This window comes from Coccidioides immitis (assembly GCF_000149335.2).
Source record: "Coccidioides immitis RS genomic scaffold supercont3.6, whole genome shotgun sequence".
Classification (NCBI taxonomy): domain Eukaryota; kingdom Fungi; phylum Ascomycota; class Eurotiomycetes; order Onygenales; family Onygenaceae; genus Coccidioides; species Coccidioides immitis.
In genome coordinates, this window is record NW_004504312.1 from 402719 (window position 1) to 419048 (window position 16330).

The following is a 16330-nucleotide window of genomic DNA, read 5'->3' on the forward strand; positions in this document are numbered from 1 at the left end:
CGGCTAGCCCCAAGTTTTACGGTGTGAACAAGCTATTGCAAACTGAAATTCTTTCTGTATCACCAAGAGAGGCTCCTCAGATCTTCCAGCGCTAACTGCTTTTTATCCCCAAGAGCCCTCTTCTCGTGTCAAGTAATTCGTTCTTGTTACTACTCTCTGTTGGATTCTATTTACTGGGGAAATGCCCTCTTCTTGTTCTAGTTGCTCTAGTCGCTCGGGAACGTCTACAGTCTACTATGGACACACTGCCTTCACCGAATTCTCTGGGCAGGTCCGTCATCTCTGTCAGGTTCTCTGGCCGCAGTCGTCTCCAGAAGGCACGACCATCGAGCGCCTTACTGGAGGCTCGTATAATCGAGTTATAGGTTTGTCAATCGACAATGTCAACACCGATGCTATAGCACCACCACAGGCTGCCCGTTTCATTCTTCGCATCCCACGATTTGAAAGCGCTCAGGTCGAGAATCAGATCGCCACTCTTAGCTTTCTCAAACAGCGGACGCAAATACCCATTCCGAAAATTGTTCTATTTGATCTGACGCCAGAGAATGCGATTGACAGCCCGTATACGGTTCAGTTGCGGATCTCGGGTCTTGACTTGCAAACAGGCTATCAAACACTGTCCCACGCGCAGCGTTGCTCCTTTGTGCGTCAGTTCGCCCGCGTGTGGTTGGATCTTCAGGCCGTGATAAGACCTATTGCGGGGCATCTCTATATACCACGAGAGGACTTAAGTGCGGGGTTTCCGGCTCCCTTGGCCCAAATCAAAGTTTCTCATTTGCGGCTTGAATCTCGGGGAGAGGCATCTGAGGCGATTATGAATACGCTCAAGACACAAAAGCCCCTAGATATGCTCCTTTTCCAGTTCAGACGATGGAGCGACCTTCACAGGAAGTCCGCTCCCAATAGCCGCATTATACCAAACTATTTCACCTAGCTTGGGACTGTTGCGGAGGAGATGGATGCGCGCGGTTGTTTTGGTGAGAGCGAGATGGTGCTTTGCCACACAGACCTCAGCCCGCGGAACATTATGGTCGAAGCTGCCCCGGACGGCTCACTCCGAATATGTGGCATTCTGGATTGGGACGGGGCTGTATTTGGTCCGCGAGTTATGTCATGTGCCCCTCCTTCATGGATATGGCAGTGGTGCGAAGACGGAGAGGAAGACGAGGCGACTGCTAGCCTTGACCCTCAGGATCCTCAACTCCGCGAGTTAAAGTCGATCTTCGAGGAGGAGGTCGGGCAGGACTTGCTAAACCTTGCATATCTTCCCCACCACCGGCTCGCTCGAAGGCTATGTGACTTTGCACTGTACGGAATCAGTTGCAAAGAACACATAGACAACGCTGATAGGCTCTCGGCGGAATGGCAGTAGCTAAAACTGAAGATGGAGGGTGCGCAAGGCTAGCCTTGACAGAGACGACACAAAAGATAAGAGCATCTGAGTATCGGTGATGCTGCTTGGACGAACTTCGGGATGGCATCGCGATGGGGAGAGAGCTGGTTTCGATTCAGCGCGTAATGAAGGCGCCTTCAAGAGATTCAGTCGGAACGATTTTACTGCTGATGAAGTTTCACGGAAGGCGGGAATCGCGTTAAAAACCCCTGGATTGGATTGGCAGCGCGTGCGGTTTAGGTGGTTCTCGTTGGAGACGCTCCCTTTAGGATCTGCACGAAGACCTTGTTGCGTGGCTACCGATGCAAAGAGTTCGATGACATGGAACGGAGTTGGCACTTGATGAGTGGTCTTGAAAAGTGAGGGTTGACTTGAGCCCTTTACTGAAATGACTGCACCAAGAGGAAGGAAGGCAACTGTCGTCGAAATGGTGGTATTTGCACTACACACCAGCAGTACTGTGGCGCCCATCCCCAAATCTACCCACCTGAAAACTGAGGTTTGCCCGCTCTGCCAAATGTCCGAGGGCAACTCGCCGAGAGAAACAGTGCAGATAGAGAGTTACTGCCCGATGAGCAGCTCTGGTGGATGTGAGTTTAGGACGGGTATTTCATACTGTCTCGCCCATCAATGGCTGTGCTATGCACATGGGACAGTCAACTTAGCTCATCTCTCGTGTCCAAATTGTTGAGAAAATCGAGGTCATATAGCTGGGTATGAGTTAGAGTTGCTGGAACGGTCAATAACGACGTGAAGGCCAATGTGATGAAGCAAAGTCACACTTCCTTGCGTGATACCCTATATGTCAGTCCCTCGAAATTCAAAATGTCCTTAACAAGTTGGTTTCCTCTCGCCCAGGACGTCATGCTCTCTGGATGATTTTGGAATATCAATCCGTCCCTCTGCATGATTTCGGAAGTTGGGTGGAGGGGATTTCGCCGCATACCATCGGTTCTGCTATTTAGTATCGACATGACCCTTATTTCTATGACTATGACAAACCTTTACGCATAGCTCATTAAACCTCCGGGGATAAGGAATCAAAGCTCCTTGAACAGGCGTCCCTCTAACCCAACCTTGGAACTTCGCCGTTCGTTGCGTAGATCACTCTTCGCGCAGCAGGCCTGCTCGAACTGGCCAGGCCGGATGTACCGGGTTAAGGATAGTCGAGGGAGCTCACCGCAAGGCAAGGATGAAGGATCAAACAGGATGGGGCGCATCGTCGATCTCTCTGGTTCGAGGGTCAGCATTACTCACTCCCGGCGTTGGCGGAAACTCCGATTTTCCCTCTTCAAACAACCCCTGGTCAGCATCTCCAGAGTACGGAGGACATTTCTAATAAATTTTTCGGAAAGAAAAAAAAAACTGTAACTAACCCACATGTAGCGATAGAGTAGAAAAGAAGGAGAAAAAAGAAGGTATAAACGATCAGACGACACCGCTGAGATTCGAACTCAGGCCCCCGAAGGGATCAGCTGACGAATCGATTCGAGGCTGACGCGATAACCACTCCGCCACAGTGCCTTATCTTCTTATCGCTACGTACCCCTTATCTCCCCATAAATACTCTTCTCACGATAGTACGGTGAATGTCGGTCAAACTCCGTCGGACAAATTCTATCCTGTATGATGCCAGCGGATGGTTACTTAATAATAATAAAGCACTCCGACACCCGGCTCGGAACACCCGATAGTGTATTCACCCAACTATCAAACCTTCAACCTGTGGCTTTCAGGTCCATGCAGTCCCCCCTTGAAACATTAAACAATCATAACCCTTACACGGTGAGAGGGCAAGGAAAACTTAGTTTCGTCGACGTAGGGATTGGTACCCTGTGCTTGAGTAGAATGGCTTGACTATACTCTCGGCCTGGGGCTGGCGGAGGCTAAATTTTGCTCAATAGGCGATCAAGCAACGTCACGCAGTGGCCTCGACCGGGGCAACTTCTTAAGGTGTGAGTCACCATCAGGTCGCAAGCTGACAAGGTGCATGCTCCTTCTATCGCGGTGGTTGCGGATCCCGGTCCGAACTTCTTACTGTCTCTCTTTGTGTCTTCGCTCCATGCTGGGGAGCAACAGCAGGTACCCGCAACGGGGATACCGTACAAATATGAGGTGTGGATATCAGACGAAGTCGAAATGCGGCTGATTTAATACAAGACCAACAGTGACGAAGCCTTCTACCTCCCTTACGGGGGCTGTGTAACAATGACTTGAAATCTGCTTGCACTTAAACCAGCCCTGTCGAAGGATAAAAGACAGTATCAGGTAGCCTCATCGGGATCGGCGGCCATATCCGGTCACCGGTCCCACAGACCTGTTAATTTCTGGAACGCTGATCGGTTCCTTGTCAAGAAACATTGCAGGTCACTTCGACGTATATAGGTAGTTGTCCGATGGGAATATGGAAGATTGATCTGTGAGAAGTTGAAAATGTGCTCAATAGAGAAAGGCCACTAAAAGCTGAGGGCATCATCCTGTATTGCTCGCCTGTAGTTACCACAGGTTATATTGCGCAAACCACCCCCGGCCGGGGTAGCGCGCTTCTAGCATATTATCAACAAACATAGGATTGCAATCAGACACAACAAGCCTAATTAGATACCCTCTTGGTGATATCCCGTAAGGATTCATGCTGGTTTTTACTTTCCCTGGTACTTTACCGCTTCCGCAGAGAGGATGTTCCAACCCAACGGGCAAGAATCAAATGCAACGAGAGCGTTCCAGGGTATGGCAGGGCGCCAACAACGTTAGATGCCGTTGTCCAGAACATCCCCTCCATCTATCATTGAGGAAATCCATATCTCCTGGAGGGAAGTAAGGTGGCTCATCCCACACCCAGTGGGGTCAATAAAATCAATTTATCGATTGAGTACCAAGCCCATGACTGAGATGATATCGGCTATCCGTTATATACCCGAAACTCTGCTCACGGAACATGGGTACATTCGGAATCATCATGTCAAATGCTCGCCCAATACTCCACATGTTAGAATTAATCGCCTATGGTCCAATCGGTCTTAAGCCGGGGTGGAGGATAACGGGTAGTTCATCGCTTGATGGCTTTCATACCCCAGTATGCATATATATTGGTAAAAAGATGACTATATAACAGACTTCGCCTTGTTGGTGGCAAGATTTTGTTGTCCGTTGGATCCCCGCTTTACTTGGTGGGGCATTGGATCACTCTGCAGATGGACAGGAGCTGGATGCACCCTAATGTCACGGATGCTTTTCAACTGCAACCTCGACCAAGCACAGTTTGTAGGCCATCCTTGTTGGACGACAGGATCCCTCGAAGTGACATCTCCAACTCCGGTTCATACATCTGTTCACACAATGCTCACCGCTACCAGTGCGATAGCCGGTTGACAGCCAAAGGCGAAAGTAATGATAACATGGGGGGTTTCCTTTGTGTAACCGCTGTCTCGACAGGGTACAGTTGTATGCTGAAGGAGCCCAAATGAGTCTGTGCTCTGTATCGAACCCAAGAAAGGTCTGGACCCGGAGACAAAGGGTACTCGCATGTGTGTGAGTACACAAACAGCCGTAACGAACCATCGGTTGATTCAGTTCAACAACCGGAATCTCATAAAATACCCATTCATGGTAAACATACTCATGGAACTCCATGAGAAGCCTGTGATGGCTTAATTGATGGGGGATGTCGCATCTCGGGGGCTCGGGATCCCATTACCTTGAGGGAAAAAAAAAAAAAAAACAAAAGAGAAAAAGAAAGGAGAAACAAAATGACAGAAAACAGTCCTGAATATGTGCTTGATAGCAACAAAGGTAATCGAGGGGATAATTGTGTTTACCCGTGGAATAAAGTAGGGAAGGACTCCATAAGCCGAGTATCAATTAATTTGTGCATGAAGACTGGGAGACCCGACTAGATCGGAAATGGTCGCAGATGCCATATATTTCCGGGCATGGAAACGCAAAAGCTGGGCAGAAGCATGCTGCTGAGCCAGAATTGTCAGGGATGAGTCCCAGCTTGAAGAGAGGAATGGAGAAGGCAATGAATGGCCAATGAAGGCATCTCTTGTCGGTGTTAATCGCGCATCCCCTGAGTTTAGATGCGAACCTCAGTGGCGCATCAGGAGAACTTATCCCATGCATGAGACATGTGAAGTTTCGCATGAATGGTTGGCCCTGGTGCAGGCCAAAAAAAAAAAAAAAACAGCAAGGACTTGCGCATATCACAATTAAAACCATCCCGTTTGCCACACATGTTAGATTCGAATGGAAGAAACTTTGCGGAAACAAAGGAGCTGTGCAGACAGAATGCAACGAGATGATCACTGAGGTTGTTTCTACATCCTCTTGTCTCGCACATCACTTGCAGACGGAAAGGCTGGACTTTCCATAATTCCATTTGTCCTAGACGAGTTCTTATACCGCTGGCTCAGGGATAGATGCATAAATCATATCCACGCCGAGCGAAACATGCCAGCAGGTATGATCGGTCCGTTTCTTTTTTCCGATTGCCGACCAGAGTTGCGTTTGATATCAAGGGCGCCGGAAGCACGTGCAGAGGAGCTTGGATGTTTGTTCAAGGGTCGAGTGTTGGGGTGGTGATACTCCACATGAAGTCAACAGGTAGAAAGAACGGTATGAATGAATCTTCACCCCCGGATCTCAAATATTTTGCAGGGCCAAGGAACTCAGGGTAATCAGCTCCCTGTAAATAAGAGAACTCGGCAACTCCAAAGCGCACACTCAAGTATCCATATGGGCGACCGGCATATGCACATGGGTGAGAAAATAGGGGCTTTTCCGACGCGAAGAATTGCATGAATGGTTTCTGACGTTTGGCTTGCCACGGGTAGGGGTGCGCATCGTGGGCGAAAATTCAAGGGCTCGCATCTCTGAAACTGCAGAATCTCTGATCCATGCTCATAGCTGCACTGGTGTGAAGTCAGCACACAGGGTGGAATCGCGGAGACCGCCGCGCCCTGGCTTCGCCTCAAGAATGGGCATTCCAAGAACGCATCGATCACAAGTTTGGCTCCATACTTGCCGTCGCTCCTCGAGGCCTTTTCAGAAAATGATCCGGGGAGGGGGGGGGGTTTGGTTCCAGGTCGAAACTCCAGATCCCTGACATCCTTGCATGAAATTTTCAATCAAACTAGGTTCTAAACATAGAAACGCTAACTCATGCAAAGAACTTGAAAATAAACCTTGATGTTGACATTGCCAATCAAAACCATCAAAACCGGAAAGGATACTAATTGAGTAAAATTGAGGCGGAGGATGCCATCGGGAGAGCATGTAACAATGCTAATTCATCACCAGCGTTGATTAGGATATTGGTAGTTAGTCAGACGGATGCAGATACTCATTAGTTGAGAATGATCCCTGGAAGATTTCTGGCCACCCGGTTTCATGCCGGAATAAGGGTCACAGAAGGAGGAAAGCCAATAAGCAAGTTCAAGGTGCACGATGTTCAACTCAATCCTGCCTGGTGTCGCTTTCGTTTCTTCTGCACACCATTTCAAATTCCTATTTATATCTTTACCCCCATTCCGACCGGTCAAAAAGTGGTGATTAATGCTGGCTGGGACTGTACCTGATCTTCCACCTATTCTGCGGTATCCATGCGTCATGACAATGCAGTTGTAACACACCATATCGATGCCAGTCAGCAACGACAGAGTTGGACACTATGCGCCATGTGGACGTAATACCCGATCTCCATGATGATGATGGCCTTGGAAAGGAAAATGAACACACTTCGCAGCGCTCAAAGAGGGTACCGCGCCCGGTGCCAAGTTATATATATATCAACGTCAATCTGAGATGCACGCTCGCTAAAAATATGCATACATAAGCACTAGACCAGGTTCTCAAATGGTGGACGGGATCTATTCCCACCACAGCGATGTTACATCTGTGCAATTCATGGCTTGACCCGAGGATCTCTGTGCGTTGAAGCATCGCAAAATAATGACCGGAATGAGGTCAAAAAATGGAGACAGTTTGTCTTCAAGCTGGGTCGACGGTCGCCGCTTCGGCAGTCCCCGCTAATCAATCGATGAGAGTTCATTTACACCATACCGTCATGCATGTCACACGACATTAACGAAGGTACCAACTTTACCTAGAGAGTTCCAGGGCTTCAAGCGATGGGAAACCAGGCGTGCAAGGTTTGAGTAACAGCATGGACGATCAAACTTCTCCATTCAGGAATTTTTGGCGAAGGGCTTGAGTTGCACTGCAGTCCTCTGCCCGCGATAGACATTGCTCGAAACAAGAGGGGATTTCGTTCCTTTTTGTTCCTTACGCCTCTCTCAGAGTCATTCGGCGGCACGTTTGTGCGATAGATGCGCTCCGCCTGCTTGTCTCGCTTCCACAGCCATGGAAGCATCGAAGCCATGGAAGAGCCGCGTTCCCCACACGGCCGTGTTTCACTCTGAAAATGAGGTTTTATTACGGAGAATTTACCGTACCGTCATGTACAGCAGAACCCCACTGTATCGACGATCTCCTGCATTAGCGTCATTCTATTTTTAACTCACAGTCAACATCAAAACCTTTTCCTCTTTTTTTTTTGGCTTTCAATCTTTCTCCAGACAGACTTTCTGCGAGGGTTGAAATTGGGTTCTCCAATCCTTCAATCCCCCTGGTCGCCGCGCCCGGAGAACTGCCGCAGCCCGGCCTGTTTTTCATGTGAAATGGACGGAGTGGCTTCAGCACACCGTGGCGGAGGCGCAACCCCAACCCAGTGCTTCGAGACGGTATGGATGTATCTAAGGCAAGGGAAGACGTGCGCACATCCACCCGCAGCGGATTACATCATTCGCTGACGCCCGTGGGGAGTTCAAGGATGATGGTTTTTGCTCCGGAGCTGTTCTCCCCAGCACCACGAACCCTGAGCCATATGGATGAGCAGGGATCAGGCGTGCTAATAAACACTCCGGCCTCCGAGCACGCCGTGGTCCAGACGACTAGTGAACCTAGGCCTCCGATCCGGGCGGGCTTCAAGCGCACCGACCTCCCCCCATCAACGAAGGGCTTTCTCCGCAGATTCAAGGGAGTCAGAGGCCAGAAATTGAGGACTGGAGGTGCGTGTCACATTTCGGAGAGCCCGAGTAGCAGGCGAAGCGGGAGCATGTTGATTCCTTGGGGCGCAAGCCTGCGAACCCGGTGCTGCGAAAGGCAAACCCGGTGACGGAGAGTCGGTGCGCCCGCCTCGATCGATGTAGAATGTCCAACCTGCTATTATTAGTAATAGTGACTGGCCTTTACCATGATCGCGCAGACTACCCGGTAATTTTACAGACTAGCAATGTCTGGATGGAGGGATTGTATGGAGGACGAGCGAGGCGATTGAAATGCGCCAGCACACAATACAGCCCGTAATGTACGACGGAACCAAGAATCAGATTAATAATCGAACCTGTCCACAATTGCCGCAGCCGGAGCGCATGATTGGCCAGTTTCGAGACGACTAACAGCGCTCTTCGCGTCGGAGACAAGACTCTCGACTTCTCCTGGCTGAAGGAAGAAGCGTACAGAGCGCTTGGGGAGGGTTTGGGTTGGCGGCAGCGGTGGGGTTCTTGGCTGCATGATACCCCAAAGGGAAATTGCTTCTGAGGTTCTCACTGCTGCGCGGGACACCTGGAACACCCCTGCCGGTGCACTGGACGCTTGCCAATGCTGCTCGACCGGAATTTGCTTTTTATCGACACCAAAAGACAATCACTGCCTCTCTCCAACATCCCACCTGGGCCTAGTGACTCCCCTGAGTCTCCAGCGAAGCATCTCGACGAACATCGCCAGATCCGCCCGGAAAAGGAAAATCATCTCAGTGATCCTACCGCTTGGCAAAAAGCGAATCTCACACCTCTTTACTCCGGACCTCACCGTTTCTGTCGTCCCCTTGAAGAAACACGAAAGTTGATCTACCGATACGAGAGACGCAAGGGAACGAAGGATTCTAGAAGGGCAACAGGGCTTCGGGGCATCCTCGAACATCGCGGTTGGCTTGATTTCGGCGCTTGTGCTTCGTCGTTCTCAGAAAGCTTCTTTTCCCAAGCGCAGCGCAACCCGCCGCGGGTCGTCGAATTAAATCCGCCCATCCCAGCCTCTGTTTAAGCATCGTACGGCATCTCAAATTCGTGTTCAACGGCTCGGATCGACTGTTCTATCGGACCCACAAGCTGTAGCTCTGGGGACACGAGAAACAATGGTGTTTGAAGCTAAGAATATCCCGGCCGGCATAATGTTTCCTGAGGGCTCGCAAGGAGTCGAGCAAAAAATATATGGAGTATTCCGGACGGACCACCTTTTTCCTTCCCTTTTGCTGCTGTTGGCAAATTTTGAAGGTTCCTCTTGCTCCTATCCTTGAAGGGCGTGAGTCAAAGGGTATGGTTGCTTGGCGACTGACAGGGTTACATCCTCCAGCAGCGGAGACGGCCGGAGAAATCTGGCATCCTACCCAATCACAAGCTGATCACGTTCCTGACATTGATCTCCAAAGGCGTGGTTGACCCTGAAGGCACCAGTATTTCACCCGTTGCATATGCATCTCCGGTTGTTCGGTCCAATCAAGGGTTTGAGACTCTCATCCTAAGTTTAGATTTCCCTGGTCAATCAAAAAAACCCTCCTTCAAATGTTCTCACAAGACGAGGTGGCTCGACTCGACACCACGACAGATTAAAGGGAGCTGGTTGCGACCTTTCTGTCCCTAACATGCCTGTTTCATAACTACACATGCTCTTTGTCCTTCTCCGCCCTGCCCTTTTTTGCCGCTGTTGTGCTCGTTGTCGTGGAGTCTGGATCAGTATGCTCCACTTTTCGAGAATTCCAAATACTTTGTCCCGAGAAGTCGTCTGACAAGAGTTGCCGCAAAAGCCACTCCCCACCGCAGGAATTAAGCTTGAAGTGTCTCCAGAAATCTTTGTCGAAGGTACTCCAGAGCCGCCTCTCAACATTTTGGATTCGTTTGACACTTTTCGAAGTTGGGCCCAAAATGAGGGTTGTCGATCTTCATCCACTTTGTAATTTACAGGTAATATACGTATGTATGCATGCGAGACAGTACGATACATCCATATCTAGGCTTGTTATTTGATGCCCTCGGTCCAGTGTATTATTCCGAACTCCGGAATAAGTTCTTGACGTCCTGGACTCCGGAGAGTGGGAGCTGCCCCCCTGGTCTGCTTTTCTTTTTTTTTCCTGTCGACGGGGATGATGGTCAGAGGGATTGTTCCCTTCAACGGAGAAATCGGAGATGTTAATCATTTTCTTTAAGCTGCTAATTGTGATCGCTTCTTTTGCGCTTTCAAAGTTTTCCGCTCTTAACTCGCTGAGTCAATCCAAATGAAGATCTTTTCGCCAAGCTGCGGGCAAAGTTGATTGGAAACTATTTGTCTCATGGCTAACCCGACCAGGCATGGCTTGACGAGAGAGCTTTTCCAGTTTCCCCACCATCGAATTTGAGTTCAACCTTCCAGCTGCACGGCATGCCTCTGGCTTGTTTGTCCACGCTTGTGACGTCGAACTCCTTGGTGACTTTGCAAGGACAGAACGTAGGATGCAGATTAACCGACTCTTTGCAGGGTGTGAAGACCAAACTTTGGACAATGAGTGCATTTGTCTTGGAAGGATGCAAGAACACCACACAGTTTGTCCAGCAGAGCGAATATGCTATGCTCCGCGATATGCGGATTGCTAGGCATTGTTTCCCGTTTCCACCATGGCGGTTGAACACTGCAGTTGACACCACGTTGGTGCCAGGATGTGGCCTCTCAGAATCTTGGTCTCTCGAGCGGGAAGCATGGATGGCGAATTCTCTTTTGGCGAATATGGCTTGGCCTCTGTAATACATACATGCCTTGGTATATCAAGAGAAGAAATGAAACATCTTGGATTTTTTCAAATCAACCCCCCCTGGTCTTCAACCTAGGGGGGTGGAAGCAGCATTGGTCGCCAAATTTGGCCCCGCAAGGAAGGGTGCAGAAATGAGAGGCAACCTTTCATGCGCAGGCGGAAAAGTTTTAAAGTTTTCCCAGCTAATTTTGTCTGCAAATCAGAGAACCAGCCAGCCGATGCTTGGCCAAGGATGAGCAGCTCCTGGGAAAGCTAAATCGTACGGTCTCATTTGTGACTGGGCAGGCTCGGTTTCGAGTTCTGGCACAAGCTTTGCCGAATAATACCTGAAATGGGAAAACAATCATCACGGCCGTCATGATGTCAACCAAAAGCGAGCAGTTCCTTGTCTGTATGTACAGTACATATATCGAATGTACTTCTTGAGAGGCAACATGGCAAATGTAACATGTATGTATGCACAATGCGGTTTGAGCATGGATGGGCAGACGCGGTTCCCTCCACCAAATCCAGTCATCAAATCGAAAGCAGACTCGAGTCCAAAGGAGAATAGTCGAACACGGGCAATCGTTCATAACATGAGACTTGTGTGACTGGACCATGCACGTTGGTTGTCGAAGTTGGGGCCCCGTTCCAGTCCATCTTGAGTATGTGTGCATCGCGGCGTTCCCCCCACGGCAGAAGAAGCAACATGTGAACTGGTACTCCGTCGTTACCTCGTCCCTCCTCCAGAATGTGTGTCTTCCGTACGTATTCCGTAACAAGGCATGTATGTGCGTATCTCACGTAACTCTGTACTGAGTAATCAGATTTCTGTCTGCGCCTGTAATGCAATGGAAAAGACAGCCTCGTGGCGGCATTCTGATACTCCCAACGGGTGTCGCTTCCCCACAATCCCGTGCAACAGCCCTAGAACACTTCATTACAGCGTTACAGTACCAAAAGCCTGCCTTATTCCGGTCGCTTTACTCCGGGCACACACCCACACCCACACACCCACACCGGCCCATTGGCGATGGCTTACCGCCATGCTGTGAAGTTACAGGGAACCTTTCCTTTTTGTCACCACGCCAAAAGTGGGAGTTAAACTCATTGAAGCATGGCCCACCAATCTAAAGTCAGAGGCCAGCCGGATATCCAATCTCTTCGGCCCTTCACCGGTGCCTTGGATATCCTGGGGGATGGTGGAGACGCAAATTTGATGCCCATGGGAGCTGAAGAACCAGGGTATGAACCATGATGGATTCCGGCCGTCTCGCTGGTCGCTACCAAGACACCGATTGGAGATAATAGCTCCTGTTGCGGTCAGGCTGCTCGCAGGTCGACGCTGATAATAAAACACGTTTAAAGCCCAATGGGAGCACCTGACCACTCAGAAAACGGAACAGACGAGTCCATTCTGATATTATTTAATTCCTCTTTCGCTCGCGTGGCCCCCGATCCCTGGCCCAGGTGTCGTCGGTGCTAAAATTATTCTTCCCTTCTTTTTCAGAACCACAGACCATCCCGCCTGTCACCTTGGATCTTGTCCTTTGAGGTGATTGATACCAATCGGATGTCCTCTGTTTGATTAAAATCGACGGTCTCACGCACCCCCCTCTCACTTCCCATTTTCTGCCTCTCCGGCCAAATTCTCACGCACTTCCTCCTCGTCCCTCCTCCCCCTGTAGACCCCACTCAAGGCTTGTTTATTGATTCATCTTCGCCCTGCATCTGCCGCTTGCATCTGATCTTTGCATCTTGGCTCCTGTTCAACGGATATCAAGATCCTTGTTCCCATAGCTTCCGCTCGGGTCCTCCCAAGGTGTTCGTGTTGTCACGCCAATCCAAATTTATATATCCTATCACGTTCCTTCATCTTTCCTACATTTGACTTCTCATCGTGACTTTCCTTCTCGTCACTCAAATTCGGAAGCACCTCGTACTTAAAATTCAGGAGGGTTTTTCTATTTTTATTCCTCCCTCGTATATATACCCGACCTTTTCTTCCCTTTGGTCAAAGGAGATCTCCGTCATATTCCGTTTGCCACTAAAGGCAGATCATCCGTCTGTCTTTTGCTGAAATAGTGCTACATTCAACGTCGAGCATTTTTCCTTAGATTGGAAAAGATGGCTGGACCTGGCGGTGGACCTCCCCGTAAGAGCCACACGAAGTCAAGGAAGGGCTGCAAGACTTGCAAGAGGAGACATATCAGATGCGATGAGACAATGCCCCAATGGTAAGTTCTCCCGTTTGCATGGAACATGACGAACAGTCGTTGGAAAGAACAAACCAGGAATGAGAGTACTGACACGGCCAAATAGTCGTAATTGCACAAAGCACAACTGTCGCTGTGATTATATGGATGTGTTCATAGCTCAAGAGCAAGCAGCCAGCACAAGATGTCCGGATTTGCTCATGTCCCCTGAGATCGAGATGGAAATCGACACCTGGCAGCGGACGGGCAATCCCCCATTCCCAGAGCTACAGCCAAGTTCCAGAACTTACTGGTATCGATTTTCAAAGACGGATTTACGACTTATCCATCATATTTCCGGGCTATCAATTGACCTACACCGTAGGGGATATAGCAGTTGCACTGTCTGGGCTCAGAAGATGCCGATGTAGGTTCTTAACACGTCCTTTGTTTTCGCAATGGCCATCGATTACTCACCATTTGAAATAGATTTCTGGCCATCGCTTTATCTAGTGATTTCGTGATGAGTGCCATTCTGGCCTTGTCCGCGTCTCATCTTGCTTGGATGACCCAAAATCAGGACACCGAGCATCTCGCATATCATCACCGTGGCGTGGCTTTAAAAGGCCTCCATGAAGCGATCGGTAGCTTCTCTCGTGGGAATTCCGATGCCATCCTGGCAGCTTCTTTGTTGCTCTCTTGGCAAGCAACTGAATGGTAACAATTGTCCGCAACTGCTGCAGAGTGTGGAGGCCATCCTTTACTGATAGTTAAACAGGAGAAGTTGGGCCTCGCTACAGCAAGGTGTTTCGACGGTAAGTAGTGTGCGCTTTACGAAAAGTTGGACGCGCTTGTTAATGGATTTATAGGTTCTTAATTCGATGGAGACGTGGTGGAAAGATGAATCAGAATTAGCCAGATTTATGGATAGCCAGAGAGCTTTCCGCAGTGCGCGGTCGCCGTTGACACCCACTTATCCAGGTGGCATGGCCCAGTTTCATAATGAAGATATTATGAGATTTGACCGTATTCTCGCATCTTTGCAGAATATCCACCAGCGCGTCTCTCACAATCAAGAGCATTACCGAAGGATTACAGATCTTCTGAGTTTTGCTCATCGGTTGCGGGAGGATCTTCCCGTGCAATCACCAGAGAAGGCATTTGAGAGACTTCAGCCATTGAGAACGTGGCTATTTTGGCTACCTCCAACCATGCTTCGGGGCGGCGATACTGACCTCGGTGCCCTCGCTGTTCTATCTCAATTTTTTGGGCTTGCGTTGGCCCTCGAACCCATATTCCCGGAATTTGGTGGATCATATCTTGGATCCATGTCGGTCACCCCGATTGAGGACATTCGAAAGATACTATACCATCGGAGAGCCACAAACCCGTTTGCTCCCGAAGTTCCTCCCGCTCTGAGCTTAATGGAGCTACCTGGAGAAATAGTTGCTGAATATCGAAGCCGCCTCCAGTGGTCACCCAGAGCCTCGTTGGATGCATACTCTTCTGGCTCACACAGTCCCTATCAGTCGCTACCGACTCCCCATCTGCCGCCTACTCCTACCACTGCCTCGCATTACCCGACATATACCACCTCGCCTCTCCACTCGCCTCTCTCGCCTGCAATTGTGGGCTCGCCGTACCAAATGCCAACAATTATTGATTCGCGTCGTCACTCCCAGGCTTTCACAGCCTCACCCAGTTTGCCTCCAGAATCGATAGACGACCGCACAGCAGAATATAAACACCACCCACACGAACAGCATCCTGCTGTCTTTAATCCGGCGTATTTGGGAAATCTTATCCACCCGGGGACGCCTTTAGGGATCGACTATGGCCATTCAGCCCCATTAGATGTGACAGGAGGGTTGGTCGCTCCGGAGCTTTGTTGGACCTGATGCTTTACATCCACTCTTTCAACCCATAATCCACTGAATCACAGCGCACGAAAACTTCACATCACCCCTCTCCCTGTAACACTCCACCATCCCCAGGATACACTTTTCCCGTCCGCCACCTTTTTTTTTTTGCCCCCATTGTCCGCCCTCCGATTGATTGACTTGTCTAGCTGAGACGAATCTTTTTGCTTTCCCAGGCACTCAAACACACCCTCATACCGTGGCTCGACTGCGAAGCCAAGGAACCTTCCCATATGAATTGCCTTCTCGACATCGCCGCCCGCCACACCTTGAATTGTTCTCCACTATTACCCAGAACTTTACGCTGTTCCATGTTTTCCGCTTGGAAGCTCAGAGAGAGACGACCTTTTTCATTGCCTGTTTTGAATACTACATATATGAGACTTGTTTACGGATAAAACTGATGGAGGGTACCTGTCGGAGTTTTGTCCGCATATATTTAGGGATTTTGGATGGCGACTAAGTTATTCTAAGTCGCCCGAGATATCATTATGATTTTCAAATACTGTTAATATTTATTACTTTATTACTCTTTCTTTTCCCTTCCTTTTCTTTTTTTATCTTGGGCCATCAATCTATGTACACGATACTAGGCCATTCCGGCCTCTTTTTGCATTCTACACTGCATACTTCGTATGCCTTTTCAGCGATTTAAGAGATTGTATTTTATGACAATTCTCTTGTGGGATTTGAGTGATGATAGGTATTGTTTTTTACGTCTGGATATTTTCTTTCAGGCTCTCTTTGCCTCCTCTCCTTAGTTTGACATGAACACACAAAGACTGGTGCAAGGCTATTTATATTTAACTTCAATAACTCCGTGGAATGTAGTGGCTGTACAAATGAGTGAGAGATCAATGTGAGAAGCAAAGCATCAATACCTAACTTCAGCACGGAGTATGTGAGGCGCCCTTCTCTTTGAGCGTTGTGCACAGCCCCCTCGCCAGTTTGCATTCCAAACAAACAAGCGGTTTCGCAGTATTGAAATGCCGAAACCCGG

The 16330-nt window shown here is 49.3% G+C and overlaps 7 protein-coding genes and 1 non-coding gene across 8 annotated transcripts; 4 read left to right on the forward strand and 4 right to left on the reverse strand.

Annotated features, from left to right (window-relative positions):
- Nucleotides 1–181: 181 nt before the first annotated feature.
- Nucleotides 182–1375, forward strand: CIMG_13677 (uncharacterized protein; the record flags this gene model as incomplete). The annotated part of the gene is made up of 2 exons (XM_001243632.2): nt 182–646; nt 938–1375. 2 exons carry the CDS (start codon nt 182–184, stop codon nt 1373–1375), a joined length of 903 nt encoding a protein of 300 aa, XP_001243633.2.
- A 1061-nt stretch (nt 1376–2436) lies between these two features.
- Nucleotides 2437–2616, reverse strand: CIMG_13678 (uncharacterized protein; the record flags this gene model as incomplete). Its single annotated transcript, XM_001243633.2, has 1 exon — nt 2437–2616. The coding sequence occupies one exon, from the start codon at nt 2614–2616 to the stop codon at nt 2437–2439; it is 180 nt and encodes a 59-aa protein (XP_001243634.2).
- A 213-nt stretch (nt 2617–2829) lies between these two features.
- On the reverse strand, nt 2830–2920 carry CIMG_15111. Its single transcript has one exon. It is a non-coding gene; the product is annotated as a tRNA-Ser (tRNA).
- Nucleotides 2921–6487: 3567 nt separating this feature from the next.
- Nucleotides 6488–7619, reverse strand: CIMG_13679 (uncharacterized protein). The gene is made up of 3 exons (XM_004446245.1): nt 7500–7619; nt 7274–7422; nt 6488–7209 (listed from the first exon to the last, which is right to left on the reverse strand). The coding sequence occupies exon 3, from the start codon at nt 7027–7029 to the stop codon at nt 6688–6690; it is 342 nt and encodes a 113-aa protein (XP_004446302.1). The 5' UTR covers nt 7030–7209; nt 7274–7422; nt 7500–7619; the 3' UTR covers nt 6488–6687.
- Nucleotides 7620–8073: 454 nt separating this feature from the next.
- On the forward strand, nt 8074–8604 carry CIMG_03077 (uncharacterized protein; the record flags this gene model as incomplete). The annotated part of the gene is made up of 3 exons (XM_001243635.1): nt 8074–8165; nt 8225–8463; nt 8534–8604. 3 exons carry the CDS (start codon nt 8074–8076, stop codon nt 8602–8604), a joined length of 402 nt encoding a protein of 133 aa, XP_001243636.1.
- A 451-nt stretch (nt 8605–9055) lies between these two features.
- CIMG_03078 (uncharacterized protein) lies at nt 9056–9496 on the forward strand (the record flags this gene model as incomplete). The annotated part of the gene is made up of 1 exon (XM_001243636.1): nt 9056–9496. The coding sequence occupies one exon, from the start codon at nt 9056–9058 to the stop codon at nt 9494–9496; it is 441 nt and encodes a 146-aa protein (XP_001243637.1).
- Nucleotides 9497–10782: 1286 nt separating this feature from the next.
- Nucleotides 10783–11670, reverse strand: CIMG_13680 (uncharacterized protein; the record flags this gene model as incomplete). The annotated part of the gene is made up of 3 exons (XM_001243637.2): nt 10783–11221; nt 11378–11426; nt 11634–11670. The coding sequence occupies 3 exons, from the start codon at nt 11668–11670 to the stop codon at nt 10783–10785; spliced, it is 525 nt and encodes a 174-aa protein (XP_001243638.2).
- A 1005-nt stretch (nt 11671–12675) lies between these two features.
- Nucleotides 12676–16086, forward strand: CIMG_03081 (uncharacterized protein). Its single transcript, XM_001243639.2, has 5 exons — nt 12676–13453; nt 13539–13838; nt 13901–14128; nt 14190–14226; nt 14281–16086. Exons 1-5 carry the CDS (start codon nt 13344–13346, stop codon nt 15307–15309), a joined length of 1704 nt encoding a protein of 567 aa, XP_001243640.1. The 5' UTR covers nt 12676–13343; the 3' UTR covers nt 15310–16086.
- The last annotated feature ends 244 nt before the right edge of the window (nt 16087–16330 follow it).